The sequence below is a fragment of the Artemia franciscana genome, unplaced genomic scaffold (genome assembly GCF_032884065.1).
Source record: "Artemia franciscana unplaced genomic scaffold, ASM3288406v1 Scaffold_5056, whole genome shotgun sequence".
Lineage (NCBI taxonomy): Eukaryota > Metazoa > Arthropoda > Branchiopoda > Anostraca > Artemiidae > Artemia > Artemia franciscana.
The window spans coordinates 3,523-20,125 of record NW_027065460.1 but is presented as its reverse complement, the minus strand read 5'-3'; the positions used below and the strand labels follow the sequence as shown (position 1 = coordinate 20,125).

Below are 16,603 nucleotides of genomic sequence, written 5' to 3'. Positions count from 1 at the left end.
AGGGTGACCAGATCTTAATGAAATTTGATATTTAGAAGGATCTTATGCTTTAAAGTTCTTATTTAAATTCCGACCAGATCCTTTGACGTTGGGGGAGTTGGAGGGGGAAACCGGAATTCTTGGAAAACGTGAAAATTGGGGTATTTTTATCTTACGAAAAAGATGATCGGATCTTAATGAAATTTGATTTTTAGAAAGAATTCATGTCTCAGAGCTCTTATTTCAAATCCCGACCAGATCGTTTGACATTGGGGGGAGTTGTAGGGGGAAATCTTGGAAAGACACTAGGAGTGTAGGAATCGGGATGAAGCTTGGTGGATAGAATATACACATGTCCTTGATACGTGATTCACAGAATCGTACTGGATTCGCTCTCTTTGGGGGAGTTGGGCGGAGGGGTTCAATGATTTGGCGAGTTGGCTGCTTCTGGACGTACTAGAACGAGGGAAATTGATAGGCGTGTCAGGGAGCTGCACTATTTGACTTGATAAAGTCGTTTTCCCAGATTCGACTGTCTGGGGGCTAAAGGGAGAGGAAAAATTAGAAAAAATTAGGTATTTATAACTTACGAGTGGGTGATCGGATCTTAATGAATTTTGATATTTAGAAGGACATCGTGACTTAGAGCTCTTATTTTAAATCTTGGCGGGGTATTAAGCCTCTTATTTTCCTTTTTAAATCAATCTATTGATTCATAGAATTTTGTTATAGCTCATACCATATGATCCCATGGGTCTTAGCTCTTCTCTTCTCGTCACAAGTGCCATATGAGCTCTTAGCTGTTGTTTTTTTTTTATTTTTTTTTATTTTTCAGTTTTTGTTTTAGTTTTTTTATTTTTTTTTTAGTTTTTTACCTTTTTTCTTTTTTCAGCTTTCTTTTTCTTCTTTATTTTTCAGTGTCACTATGAAATATATATGAAATACATTCCCTGTGTCCCCGTCGTCATTTATATATCCCCCTGTGCGTCCCCGTTGTAGTTGTGTCCCTTTGTCCTGGTCGTCATTTATATTCCCTTTGTCCCGGTCGTCATTTGTGTCCCGGTATCCCAGTCTGTAATCTCTCTTTGAGTGTCCCGGTTGTCATTTATATTCCCTCTGTCCCGGTGTCTCGGTCGTCATTTGTGTCCCGGTCTGTAATTTCTCTTTGAGTGTCCCGGTCGTCATTTATATTCCCTGTGTCCCGGTCGTCATTTGTGTCCCGGTGTCCCAGTTTGTAATTTCTCTTTGAGTGTCCCGGTCGTCATTTATATTCCCTGTGTCCTGGTCGTCATTTATGTCCCGGTCTGTAATTTCTATTCGAACAACCCGTGTGTCCCGGTCGTCATTTATCTATCCCGCCCGTGCCCACGTTGTCCCCGTTGTAGTTGTGTCCCTGTGTCCGGTCATCATTTATATTCCCTGTGTCCCGGTCGTGATTTGTGTCCGGGTGTCCCAGTCTGCAATTTCTCTTTGAGGTTCCCGGTCGTCATTTATATTCCCTGGTCCCGGTCGTCATTTGTGTCCCGGTATGTAATTTCATCAGTTGACAAACATGACGTCAGTCGACAAACAACTTCATGACGCATACAGCTCAATCCTTATAATGACGTCAGTCGACAAACATGACGTCAGTCGACACACAAACCTGACGTCACTCGACACACACACACAGACAACTTATCTATATATATATAAATAAGTTGTATGTGTGTTATTTCTGTTACACTATGTCTGTTACGCCAGATTATATCTTCTATATATATATATATATATATATATATATATATAAATAAATAAGTTGTATGTATTTTTGTGTTGAGGGTTTAAATGTAAAAACTGGCTTTGCATAAATATTTCGAAATTTTTTGACAATAGATTAACGTAATTTGAAAACCTTAAAAAAGATACTTAAAATTTTGAGGTTTATTATAAATTGTTGAGCTTTAGCAAGCATGGCGCGTGAAGATTGTTTTAACTGTCAATGTTATAGAATGTTACCAAAAAGTAAAACCAGGCTTGTGGTTCAAAGAGAAAGGGCCAGATTAGGAATGTGAAATTTACGTCAACGAAGGCGTGTCGAGGAACTACCAGAGCAACGCAAACCAGACTTGCTGCTGAAAGAGAAAGTAAAACAAGAAGGCGTGTCGAGGAATCACAGGAGCAACGTTTAAAACAGGCTTGCGGCTTCAAGAGATAATGCTAGATTAGGAATGTGTAATTTACGTCAACGAAGGCGTGTCGAGGAACTACCAGAGCAACGCGAAACCAGACTTGCTGCTAAAATATAAAGTAAAAAAAGAAGGCGTGTCGAGGAATCACAAAAACAGCAAGACAACAGGCTTGCGGCTGATAGAGAAAGTACGAAAAGAAAGCGTGCCGAGGAATCAATAGAGCAACCTGAACATTATCGCCTGGCATTCAGGTACAGCCCAGTCGATGATTATAGCTTGAGTAGATGTGTTCAAATCGGGACTATGTCTAAAATTTGTCCCTATTGCAAGGCCTTGAAATTCAATGATGAAACAATGGGAGTGTGTTGCGCCTCAGGAAAAGTTAAACTTCCTATATTTGCTGCACCACCAGAGCTATTGAAGATTTTGCTTACTGGAACTACGTCAGAATCTAAGCGTTTTTTTTTTATCACAGATCAGAAAATATAACTCATGTTTCCAAATGACGTCGTTTGGTGCCCAAATCGAAAATCCAGATCAATTTATCCCTACTTTCAAAGTAAAAGGGCAAATTTACCATAGAGCAGGGTCCCTTCACCATTCTCAGGCGAGAATCATAAATTTTTACAATTGTACTTCTTCAGTGATAGAAATTCTGAATTGAATGCACGTTGCGAAATTTCTCCCAACGTTGAAAGGACAATCGTTTCCCAATTGCAACATCTTTTCCACGAAAATAATAATTTAGTACGTCTGTTCAAAACAGCCAACGATTTGATGCCTACTGATACGCATAAAATTGTTATTTCTGCTGACAAAACGCCTCCTGGCCAACATGTGCGTAGATACAATGCTCCAACTATCGACGAAGTGGCAATCGTTATGGTCGATGATCAGTTTTTACCTCGAGATATTATTCTTCATAAGCGAAACGCTCAGTTGGTAAGAATTGCTGAAACTCATCGAAGCTACGATGCCCTACAATATCCTATCATTTTTTGGGATGGAACCGACGGCTATCACTTTAATATTGAATTGATGAATCCAGCCACTAACAAAGAAATGAATAAGAAATGCAATGCAATGCATTATTATTCCTATAGACTAATGATTCGGCAGGATGAAGATAATTATATTTTAAAATGCCGTCAATTGTTTCACTAATATGTCGTTGATATGTATGCAAAAATTGAATCAGAACGTTTGCTATATATCCGTCTGAATCAGACCAAGCTCCGCTCTGAGCAATACATTCATTTGCGAGATGCAGTTCTAAATGACAGTAATACCACAAATGTTGGAAGATTAACGATTTTACCTCCGTCATATGCTGGCAGTCCCCGTCATATGCATGAATATGCTCAAGATGCTATTGCGTATGTTCGTCTCTATGGTCGTCCAGATTTATTTATTACATTTACATGTAATCAATCTTGCGACGAGATACAGCAGCTTTAACTTCAAGGACAATCGGCGGTTCATAGACATGACATTACGGCCCGTGTCTTCCGGCGAAAGTTGAAATCACTGATAAACTACATAGTAAAACTTGGTGTTTGGGTCAGTGCGATGGTGAATGTACTCAGTGGAATGGCAAAAACGCGGTTTGCCACACGCACATATACTAATCTGGCTACATAATAAAATTACTTCTAACGAAATTGATGATGTGATTTCCGCTGAAATACCTGATGAAAATGTCGATAAGGGGTTATATGATATTGTTGTAAAAAATATGATACATGGACCTTGCGGTGCACTGACCATGCATGGCCCAAGGAAGGTGCACAAAGCAATATCCTCGACTTTTAGTATCCAACACAATTACTGGCAATGATGGTTACCCACAATATAGAAGAAGATCTACTGAAGATGGCGGTAAAACAGCAGTAACAAAGAAGTGTAACGGTACCACCATCGAAGTAGATAACCAGTGGGGTGTTCCATATTCCCCATTATTATCAAAAACATTTAATGCACACATAAACGTTGAGTACTGTAACTCCGTAAAGGCAATCAAATACATATGTAAATGCGTCAACAAAGGCAGTGACATGGCAGTTTTTGGCTTGCAGTCCGAAATCAAAGATATCGACGAAATCGTACAATATCAGGCTGGAAGATACATAAGCAGTAATGAAGCTGTTTGGCGAATTCTTTCATTTCCGATAGATGAACGTAGTCCAGTTGTTTTTCACTTAGCGGTACATTTACAGAATGGTCAACGTGTTTATTTTAGGAAATCCAACGTGTAAAAAAGAGCCCTGAATCCAACGGATACAAGGTTAACTGCTTTCTTTTCGCTCTGCAAAAATGATTATTTTGCAAAAAAACTGCTGTATACTGAAGTGCCTTCGTAGTACACGTGGAATACTAAAAATAAAGTATTTGAACGTCGAAAACAGGGTAAGTCAGTCGACGGCCAACCTACCATCTTCAAAGATACCACGATAGGAAGACTCTACACCGTTCACCCCAATCAACATGAATGCTTCTTTCTACGCCTGCTTTTGGTGAATGTACCCGGTCCGACGTCCTTTGAATATTTGAGATCTGTAAACGGTACTATACATGACACTTACCGTAGTGCCTGCCAAGCTCTGAATTTATTGGAGAATGACCAACACTGGGATAACTGCATCAATGACGCGTGCGAAACGTCAACTCCAAGTCAAATTCGTGCATTGTTTGGCATCATACTAAGAACTTGCTCTCCATCAGCTCCTACAGAGTTATGGGAAAAATAAAAATCAAAAATGTCTGAAGATATACTCCATCGAAAACGGTTAGAGACGTCAGATATGACTTTTGATCTTACATCAGAAATTTATAACTACACTTTAGTTATTATAGAAGATTTGTGCGTATGTATGGCAAATAAACCTCTTCAGGATTTTGGAATGCCTACACCTAATCGTACCACTGCTGTTTCGACATGTGTAGAATTGGATCGTGAACAAAGTTACAGTACGAGTGATCTATTGTCGTATGTACAAAATAACATTTCCAAGTTAACGTCGGAACAAAAAGACATTTATGATACGATAATACATTGTGTCGATAACAACGTTGGAGAAATTTTCTTTTTGGATGCCCCAGGAGGTACTGATAAAACGTTTGTGATAAAACTGATTCTGGCATCAATTCGATCAAAAAATGATATAGCGTTGGCAATTACGTCATCTGGAATAGCCGCAACGTTGCTGCCTGGTGGAAGAACTGCTCATTCCGCTTTGAAATTGCCTCTGAATTTGCATTCTACAGAAACTCCCACGTGCAATATTTCCAAATCATGTGGGATAGGTAAAGTATTGCACCAATGCAAACTTATTATTTAGGACGATTGCACAATGTCACACAAAAAATCGCTCGAGGCTCTGGATCAATGTTTGAAAGATTTGTGAGGGAATTCGAAACCCTTTGGCAGCACATTAATATTGCTTGTGGGAGATTTCAGGCAAACATTACCTATAATACCTAGATCAACCCCTGCAGACGAAATGAATACTTGCCTGAAAAATTCTAATTTATGGGCACACGTAAAAACATTAAAATTAACTACAAATGTGCGTGTCCGATTGCAAAACGATGACTCTGGTCAAACATTTTCAGATATCAGATCAATATGTATTTCATAGTATTTTATTTTTTATTTTTTATATGTTATTTCTTTTTAGGTTTTTTCTTTTTCTTTTTTTTTACCTTTTAGGTGTTTTTTTAGTTTATTCTTTTTAGTTTTTTACCATTTTTCTTTTTTCAGTTTTCTTTTTCTTGTTTATTTTTCAGCGTCACTATGAAATACATATCGCCGAACCTTTGTTTTTTTAACTTAAATCTGGTAGGCATTGATGACCTTATCCAAGTCAAAATCCCAAATCCAATCATCATCGTTATCATTTTCAGTTTTGATACGTTTTGACTCTCGCTGTCCAGGTGGATTTTCATCTAACTGCGCGGTTTTGCGTTCTTTAGCCGCAAGCCTTTTGGCATTAACCCTTTGAGCAGATTCCTCGGCTGTTTCTTCTGCCATTGTAGGATTTATACAAAAATTTCTCTTTGAATCAACTATTTTAGCAGCTTCCTCGGCTGTTTCTTCTGTCATTTTAAGATCTATACTAAAAATTCCTCTTCACGTGCCAAGCTTGCTAAAGCTCAACAATTTATAATGAATCTCAAAATTTTAAATATCTGTTTTAAGGTTTTTGAATTATTTTAATCTATTGTCAAAATATTTCGAAATATTTATGCAATTTCCAGTTTTTACATTTTAGTTTGTTTTCTTTTTTTTCTTTATTTTTTAAACGTCAAATGCAAACCCTCAACACAAAAATACATACAACTTATCTATATATATAAAAATAAGTTGTCTGTGGATCTGTGGATGGATCAGGTGACGTCACCTGAAAAAACTGGATCAGGTGACGTCAAAACTGAAAAAACTAAAAAAGGCAAAAACTACAAAAAAAACTAAAAACTAATAAAAAAAATAAAAAAGCTAAAAAACTAAAAAAACTAAAAAAAGGCAAAAACTACAAAAAAAAACTAAAAACTAATAAAAAAGCTAAAAAACTAAAAAAACTAAAAAAAGGCAAAAACTACAAAAAAAACTAAAAACTAATAAAAAAAATAAAAAAGCTAAAAAACTAAAAAAACTAAAAAAAACTAAAAAAAGGTAAAAAACTAAAAAAACTAAAAACTAAAAAAACTAAAAAAAAGGAAAAAAACTGAAAAATAAGCTAAAATAAAGGTAAAAACCAATAAAAAACTAAAAAAAAAACTGAAAAAACTAAAAAAAGGCAAAAACTACAAAAAAAAACTAAAAACTAATAAAAAAAGTAAAAAAGCTAAAAAACTAAAAAAACTAAAAAAACTAAAAAAAGGTAAAAAACTAAAAAAAATAAAAAATAAAAAAAAACTAAAAAAAAGGAAAAAACTGAAAAATAAGCTAAAATAAAGGTAAAAACCAATAAAAAACTAAAAAGAAAAAAAGGAAAAAACTAAAAAAAATTTTCATCTAAAAAACTAAAAAAAACTAAAAAAGGTAAAAACTAAAAGAACTAAAAAGAAAAAAATAAATGACGAAACTCAAAGAGAAAGCGACCAGGACAAAAGGAATGTTCGATTAGCAATCAACAAAGCACCGGGACACAGGGAGTATAAATGACGACCAGGACATAAGTAAAAAAAAAAACTATCTATATATATAAAAATAAGTTGTCTGTGGATCTGTGGATCGTGGATCAGGTGACGTCACCTGAAAAAACTGGATCAGGTGACGTAAAAACTGAAAAAACTAAAAAAAGGCAAAAACTACAAAAAAAACTAAAAACTAATAAAAAAAAATAAAAAAGCTAAAAACCTAAAAAAACTAAAAAAAGGCAAAAACTACAAAAAAAACTAAAAACTAATAAAAAAGCTAAAAAACTAAAAAAACTAAAAAAAAGCAAAAAAACTAAAAAAAAGGAAAAAACTGAAAAATAAGCTAAAATAAAGGTAAAAACCAATAAAAAACTAAAAAAAAACTGAAAAAACTAAAAAAGGCAAAAACTACAAAAAAACTAAAAACTAATAAAAAAAGTAAAAAAGCTAAAAAACTAAAAAAACTAAAAAAACTAAAAAAACTAAAAAAAGGTAAAAAACTAAAAAAAATAAAAAATAAAAAAAAACTAAAAAAAAAGGAAAAAACTGAAAAATAAGCTAACATAAAGGTAAAAACCAATAAAAAACTAAAAAGAAAAAAAGGAAAAAACTAAAAAAAAATTTCATCTAAAAAACTAAAAAAACTAAAAAAGGTAAAAACTAAAAGAACTAAAAAAGAAAAAAATAAATGACGACATCCTTTTTTTTAGTTTTTTTTTATTTTTTTTTTTAGTTTTTTACCTTTTTTTAGTTTTTTTAGCTTTTTCAGTTTTTTTTAGTTTTTTAGCTTTTTTACTTTTTTTATTAGTTTTTAGTTTTTTTGTAGTTTTTGCCTTTTTTAGTTTTTTCAGTTTTTTTTTAGTTTTTTATTGGTTTTTACCTTTTTTTTAGCTTATTTTTCAGTTTTTTCCTTTTGTTTAGTTGTTTTTAGTTTTTAGTTTTTTTAGTTTTTTACCTTTTTTTTAGTTTTTTTAGTTTTTTAGCTTTTTTATTTTTTTTATTAGTTTTTAGTTTTTTTTGCAGTTTTTGCCTTTTTTTTAGTTTTTTTAGTTTTTTAGCTTTTTTATTAGTTTTTAGTTTTTTTTGTAGTTTTTGCCTTTTTTTAGTTTTTTTAGTTTTTTAGCTTTTTTATTTTTTTTATTAGTTTTTAGTTTTTTTTGTAGTTTTTGCCTTTTTTTTAGTTTTTTTCAGTTTTGACGTCACCTGATCCAGTTTTTTCAGGTGACGTCACCTGATCCACGATCCACAGACAACTTATTTTTATATATATAGATAGTTTTTTTTTACTTATGTCCTGGTCGTCATTTATACTCCCTGTGTCCCTGTGCTTTGTTGATTGCTAATCGAACATTCCTTTTGTCCTGGTCGCTTTCTCTTTGAGTGTCGTCATTTATTAGTTTTTTCCTTTTTTTTTTTTTTAGTTTTTTATTGGTTTTTACCTTTATTTTAGCTTATTTTTCAGTTTTTTCCTTTTTTTTAGTTTTTTTTTATTTTTTATTTTTTTTAGTTTTTTACCTTTTTTTAGTTTTTTTTTAGTTTTTTTAGTTTTTTAGCTTTTTTACTTTTTTTATTAGTTTTTAGTTTTTTTTTGTAGTTTTTTGCCTTTTTTTAGTTTTTTCAGTTTTTTTTTTAGTTTTTTATTGGTTTTTACCTTTATAGTTTTTTTAGTTTTTTAGCTTTTTTATTTTTTTTATTAGTTTTTAGTTTTTTTTGTAGTTTTTGCCTTTTTTTAGTTTTTTCAGTTTTGACGTCACCTGATCCAGTTTTTTCAGGTGACGTCACCTGACACATCCATCCACACATCCACAGACAGACAGACAACTTATTTTTATATATATAGATAGATATATATATATATATGTATATATATATATATATATATATATATATATATATATATATATATATCTATATTCACAGATGGGACATAGGGACGTATCATGGCGCGTAACTATTATGGCGCGTAACGACTTACGCGCGCGGGGGGGCTTGGGGGGGGGGGGCGCGAAGCGCCCCCACCAACTAGGTGTTGGGGTGGCGCGAAGCGCCACCCCAACAGCTAGTATATATATATCTATATATATAAAAATAAGTTGTCTGTGGATGGATGGATGGATGGATGGATGGATGGATGGATCAGGTGACGTCACCTGAAAAAACTGGATCAGGTGACGTCAAAACTGAAAAAACTAAAAAAAGGCAAAAACTACAAAAAAAACTAAAAACTAATAAAAAAAATAAAAAAGCTAAAAAACTAAAAAAACTATAAAGGTAAAAACCAATAAAAAACTAAAAAAAAACTGAAAAAACTAAAAAAAGGCAAAAACTACAAAAAAAAACTAAAAACTAATAAAAAAAGTAAAAAAGCTAAAAAACTAAAAAAACTAAAAAAACTAAAAAAGGTAAAAAACTAAAAAAAATAAAAAATAAAAAAAAACTAAAAAAAAGGAAAAAACTGAAAAATAAGCTAAAATAAAGGTAAAAACCAATAAAAAACCAAAAAAAAAAAGGAAAAAACTAATAAATGACGACACTCAAAGAGAAAGCGACCAGGACAAAAGGAATGTTCGATTAGCAATCAACAAAGCACCGGGACACAGGGAGTATAAATGACGACCAGGACATAAGTAAAAAAAAAAAACTATCTATATATATAAAAATAAGTTGTCTGTGGATCTGTGGATCGTGGATCAGGTGACGTCACCTGAAAAAACTGGATCAGGTGACGTCAAAACTGAAAAAACTAAAAAAAGGCAAAAACTACAAAAAAAACTAAAAACTAATAAAAAAAATAAAAAAGCTAAAAAACTAAAAAAACTAAAAAAAGGCAAAAAAAACTAAAAACTAATAAAAAAGCTAAAAAACTAAAAAAACTAAAAAAAAGGCAAAAACTACAAAAAAAACTAAAAACTAATAAAAAAAATAAAAAAGCTAAAAAACTAAAAAAACTAAAAAAAGGTAAAAAACTAAAAAAACTAAAAACTAAAAAAAACTAAAAAAGGTAAAAACTAAAAGAGCTAAAAAAGAAAAAAATAAATGACGACACTCAAAGAGAAAGCGACCAGGACAAAAGGAATGTTCGATTAAAATGACGACCGGGACACAGGGAATATAAATGACGACCGGGACACAGGGACACAACTACAACGGGGACACCGGGGGAAACAGGGGGATATAAATGACGACCGGGACAAAAAAACTAAAAAGAAAAAAAAACTATTAGCAATCACCATCAACAAAGCTCAAGGGCAATCATTAGAATCATGAGGTATAGATCTGAATACAGATTGTTTTCCCATGGACCATTATATGTTGCATGTTCAAGAGTCGGTAAACCTGACAATCTATTTATATGCAAAGACAATGGGACAGCAAAGAATGTTGTATATTCGCAAGTTTTACGTAGTTAAAACCATATATATATATCTATCTATATTCACAGGTGGGACATAGGGACACAACTACAATGGCGCGTAACTATTATGGCGCGTAACGACTTACGCGCGCGGGGGGGCTTGGGGGGGGGGCGCGAAGCGCCCCCACCAACTAGGTGTTGGGGTGGCGCGAAGCGCCACCCCAACAGCTAGTATATATATATATATATATATATATATATATATATATATATATATATATATATATATATATCTATATTCACAGGTGGGACATAGGGACACAACTACAATGGCGCGTAACTATTATGGCGCGTAACGACTTACGCGCGCGGGGGGGCTTGGGGGGGGCGCGAAGCGCCCCATGTTTGTCCGCATATGATGTCTGAATTATTTCACACTAATACAAAAGAAGAAAAAAACTAAAAAAGGTAAAAACTACAAAAAAAAACTAAAAAGAAAAAAAAACTAAAAAAGCTAAAAAACTAAAAAAAACTAAAAAAAGGTAAAAATCTAATAACTAAAAAAAAACTGAAAAAAAATAAAAAAAAGGCAAAAACTAAAAAAAAATAAAAACTAATACAAAAACTAAAAAAGCTAAAAAACTAAAAAAACTAAAAAAAACTAAAAAAAAACTAAAAAACGGTAAAAAACTAAAAAAAAACTAAAAACTAAAAAAGAAAAAAACTAAAAAAAGGAAAAAACTGAAAAATAAAAGAGAAAAAGAAAACTAAAAAAATATGAATAAATATATATAAAAATAAGTTGTTTGTGGGTTATGTCTGTCTGTCTGTCTGTCGAGTGACGTCGTGTTTGTCCGCATATGACGTCTGAATTATTTCACGAGACACAAATGACGACCGGGACACAGGGAGTATAAATGACGACCAGGACATAAGTAAAAAACCCAGCACAGTGTTGTGGCTACCACAGAATATCCATGGCATCCCCGCGTCAGGTATCACCCTCAAAATATATGCCTATGAAAGAAAAAAAAAAAAAAACAAATGTAAAAGAACCAAGTAAAACCAAAACAAGCTTATCCTGTTAATATATCCCTCCCTTTAGCAATAAGTATAATAAATATATATATATATATTTATATATATATATATATATATATATATATATATATATATATATATATTCGCAGGTGGGACACAGGGACACAACTACAATGGCGCGTAACGACTTACGCGCGTGAGGGGGCTTGGGGGCGCGAAGCGCCCACACCAACTAGGTTTTGGGGTGGCGCGAAGCGCCACCATAACACCTAGTATAAATATATATATGCATATCTATTAACAAAAATGGTTAGCAAAGATACAAAACTTTTTTAATCATTTTGTGTTGAGAGAGAGTATGTGAAATTGGAAATACTAGTGCGAATCTATACAAATAACTGTGACACGTCTAACTGGACTCAGATGGAGCCGATTGAAAAGCTAGAAATAGCTTCAAAGACCAAAATTTCAAAGAAAAATATTGAGCTGCTATTCTCGATAATTGAAAAAATATTAAAAAGTAATAAGATTAGAAAAATCTCCAAATCTTTAGATATGCTTATATATCTTATAGACAATGGGGGCGAGATTTTTCAAGTAGCACTCTATAAAAGGCTTCTAGAATTACTGGGTAATTTGAATCACAACAAACTCAATAAGCTTCTAAATGGGAGAAACAGAGAGTTATAAGTTAGATTTCTCTAGTCGTGTCCTTAAAATGATATGTAAATGTTTAAAGGCTCATACGATAAATAACAACTTAACGGAAACATCAAAATTCGTCGCAGATATTTGGCTCTAGATGCCAAGTACCCTCGAGAAATCACCTGCATAAACAAATTTTGGTCTGATTTAAATAAGAAGCAACCTACAGTCTATAGTAACAAGATAACAAAAGCCCGCAACTACCTGTACAACTTAGCAAACAGCTGCAGTTAAAACTAAACCAAGAGATACAGGTACAAGAAAGCCAACAGTAGCAGGTACAACTAATCCAACAGCTACGGGTGTAACTAATCTTTAATGTCTATGTATAGGTCTATTTCTAGGTCTATGCCTATGTCTATGTGTATGTGCATGTCTATGTCTATATAATTGTGTATGTCTATGTTTATGTCTATGTTTATGTCTATATTTATTTCTATGTCTTTGTCTATGTGTTTGCCTATGACTTTGTCTATGTCTATATATATGCCTATGCCTATGTCTTTGTCACTGTCTATATCTATGTCTATGTTTATGTCTGTGTCTATATTCATGTCTATGTTTATATCTATATCAATGCATATGTCTATTTGTATTTCTATGTCTATGATAGTGTCTATGTCTTTGTCCATGTCTACGTCTATGTCTGTGTTTATTTTTATATTTGTGTCAATGTCTATTTCTATGCCTACGTCTGTTCTTACGTCTATAAATTAATTTTTATGTCTATGTCTATGTCTATTCTAATTCCATGACTATGACTATTTCTATGTCTATGTCCATGTTTTTGTCTATGTCTACTTCTATTTCCATGTCTGTACTATGTTTAAGTCTATGTCTATGTTTATATCTATGTCTATGTCCATGTCTATGTCGACGTCTATGTCTCGGTCAATGTCCATGATTTTGTATATGTCTAAGTCTACTTCTATTTTTATGTCTCTACTATGTCTAAATCTATTTCTCTGCTTATGTCTATGTTTATGTCTATGTCTATATTTATGTCTATATTTATGCCTATGTCTTTGTCTTTGCCCTTTCCCATGTCAATGTCAATGTCTATGTTTATGTCAATTTCTATGTCTATTTTTGTATCTACATCTATTCCTATGTCTTTGTCTATGAGTATGGCTATGTCTATGTCTATGTGTAAGTGTATGTCTATGCCTCTGTTTTTTTTCTATGTCCCTGTCTATGTCTATTCCTATGTCTGTGTCTTTGTCTGTGTCCATGTCCATGTCTATGTCTATATCTATGTCTGTATCTATCTCTTTATCTATGTCTATTTCCATGTCTATGTCTATGCCTAAACAAAGTCTGTTCTTATGTCTATGTCTGTATCTATGTTTATATCTATGTCTATGCCTATGTCAATGTCTGTTCTTTTGTCTATCTCTAAGTCTATGTATATGTCTATGTCTATTCTTTGACAATGCCTTTGTCTATGTATATGTCTATATTTATATCTATGTCCGTGTCTATGTGTATGTCTATGTCGATGTCTATGTCAATGTGCAAGTTTCGGTTTATGTCCATAATTTTGTCTATGGCTAAGTTTACTTATATTTTTATGTCTATACTATGTCTAAGTCTATGTTTATGTCTATTTCCATGTCTATGTGTATGTCTTGTATTATCGCATCCACCTTATCTCGCTGTAAATGCGATTTAAGGTAATTTAAGGTAATTTCTGTGTCTATGCTATGTCTAAGTTTATGTTTATATCTATGTCTGTGTTTATGTCTATATACTTATGTCTATGTCTTCGTCTTTGCCTATGTCTAGGTCAATGTCTATGTCTATGTTTATGTCCATGTCAGTGTCTATTTTTGTATCTACGTCTGATTGTATCTTTGTCCCTGTCTATGTCTATGTCTATGTCTATGTTTTTGTCTATAGACAGAGACATAAGTATAGACATGGACAAAGACATAAACTCAGACATAAACACAGAATTAGAAACGGACATAGACATCAAAATATAAAGACATAAACATTATTTTCAAATTTGTGAACTATTTTTGAGAGAACGCTCATGAGCCTTTTTACCTTTGTAGTTCTTAAAGTTTGATTTTTATCTTTTGCAAATTCCGTAATTCAAGTTTTCGATTTTTATTATTGTAAAAAAGAAAAAAGGACACATCAGTACTACCTATGAAATAAAAAAAGAAAAAAAGGATTCCATTTTTGTTCAAGGTGGGAGGCTGTAGATCAAGACAAATTTTGTTTATGTACGTGATTTCTAGAGCTTACTTGGCATCTAGATGAGCCTTTAAACATTCATGTGTCACACAATGCAAGAGCTGATAGAAATTTGACTTATATGTCTCGGTTCTTCCTGTTAGAAGCTTCTTGATTTTGTGGTGATTCAAAATACCCAGTAGGTCTTGAAGCATTTCATAGAGTGCTGCTTGAAAAATCTCACCCCCGTTTCTTATAAGATATATAAGCATATGTAGAGAATTAGTGATTTTTTCCAGCTTATTACTTTTTAATCTTTTTTTAATTATAGACAATACCAACTCAGCATTTTTCTTTGAAATTTTTGTCTGTGACGCTATTTTCTGCATATCAATTTCATATTCTTTTTTAATTATCTTATTCAGCTCAGTATTTTTCTTCGAAAATTTTGTCTTTGCAGCTGTTTCCTCCATTGGTAACATATGAGTCAGCTCAGACATTTCATTGCTATTTGTACATTTTCGCACTAATACTTCCAATTCCATATCAACACAAAGTGCTTCAAGAAGTTTTGTATCTTTCCAAACCATTTCTTTAAATAGAGATCTAAATATTTTTCTGAATCGACGGATGTTTTATTGTGTTTTTTCATCTGTCTTTAAAGTGAAACATTCTTTGCTTGATCCTTAGCTGAGTAATTTCTGCTAAAAATTTCTTAGCTTGTAAATAGACCTGGGAGAATATCTAGTTTTCAATGTTTATTTAAATATTTATGAAATTACCAATTTTTTAAAATATGCCTGGTGAAACATTAAAAGGAGATCTTACAAATATAATAGTGTTATATCATCGTCCAAATGATCATTTATTTTAATATTGAAGTTGCTATGGATTAGAGATCGTTCTTGATATAATTATGTGTATCGTATATCGATCCTTTATTTAGAGGTAACGCGGCTCAATAGTAAATGAAACAAGTGGGTTATGTCTGTCTGTCTGTCTGTCCGCATATGACGTCTGAATTATTTCATCATATACCAGTTCAAAAACGAAAGTATACAAGCTGATGTAGCTGAGTTGGTAACGCGGTATGTTCCAGGTTCTAGGTTCGAGAGATTCCAGGTTCGAACCTTGAATACAAAAGAAGAAAAAAACTAAAAAAGGTAAAAACTACAAAAAAACTAAAAAGGAAAAAAACTAAAAAAAACTAAAAAAGCTAGAATACTAAAAAAAACTAATAAGTTAAAGAACTAAAAAACTAAAAAAGAAAAAAACTAAAAAAACGTAAAAACTACAAAACTAAAACCTAAAGAAAACTAAAAAAAAACTAAAACGAAAGAGAAACTAAAAACTAATAAAAAAACTAAAAAAAAATAAAAATTGAAAAAGAAAAAAACTAAAAAGAAAAAAGAAAAAAACTAAAAAAGCTAAAAAAAAAGTAAAAACCAATAATTAAAAGACACAGGGACACAACTACAATGGCGCGTAACTAATATTGGTAGAGCGTTATGTTTCAGGTTGTAGATCTGAGAGGTTCAACCCTGAATACAAAAGAAGAATACAAAAGAAGAATGAGAGGTTCATCCCCCTGAATACAGGGGGATATATAAATGACGACAGGGGCACAGGGAATGTTAGATTAGCAATCACCATCAACTCACCATCAAAGCTCAAGGACAATCATTAGAATCATGAGGTATAACTAAAAAAACTAAAAAAAAGTAAAAAACTAAAAACTAAAAAAAAGATCAATTCAAAAACGAATGGATATACAGACCGGGACACCAGGACACAGGGAATATAAATGACGACTGGGACACTCAAAGAGAGATTACAGACTGGGACACCGGGACACAAATGACGACCGGGACACAGGGAAGAAAAAAGAAAAAAAAAACTAAAAAAAAAGTAAAAACCAAAAAAAAAAACTAAAAAGGTGCCAAAAAAGTGCCCCCCGGGACGCCGGGGGGCACAGGGTGATATATAAATGACGACGGGGACACATGGAATGTTCGATTAGCAATCACCATCT

General features: G+C 32.6%; 1 protein-coding gene across 1 annotated transcript; it reads left to right on the top strand.

Annotated features, from left to right (window-relative positions):
* Window positions 1–3,919: 3,919 nt before the first annotated feature.
* On the top strand, window positions 3,920–13,145 carry LOC136043367 (uncharacterized). The gene is made up of 2 exons (XM_065728288.1): window positions 3,920–4,072; window positions 12,735–13,145. Exons 1-2 carry the CDS (start codon window positions 3,920–3,922, stop codon window positions 13,143–13,145), a joined length of 564 nt encoding a protein of 187 aa, XP_065584360.1.
* The last annotated feature ends 3,458 nt before the right edge of the window (window positions 13,146–16,603 follow it).

Coding starts and splice junctions, on each gene's coding strand:
- LOC136043367 (XM_065728288.1), top strand. CDS start 3,920: ATGGCCCAAGGAAGGTGCACAAAGCAATATCCTCGACTTTTAGTATCC. Junction 4,073..12,734: donor GTAACGGTACCACCATCGAA/GTAGATAACCAG, acceptor GTCTATTTCTAG/GTCTATGCCTATGTCTATGT.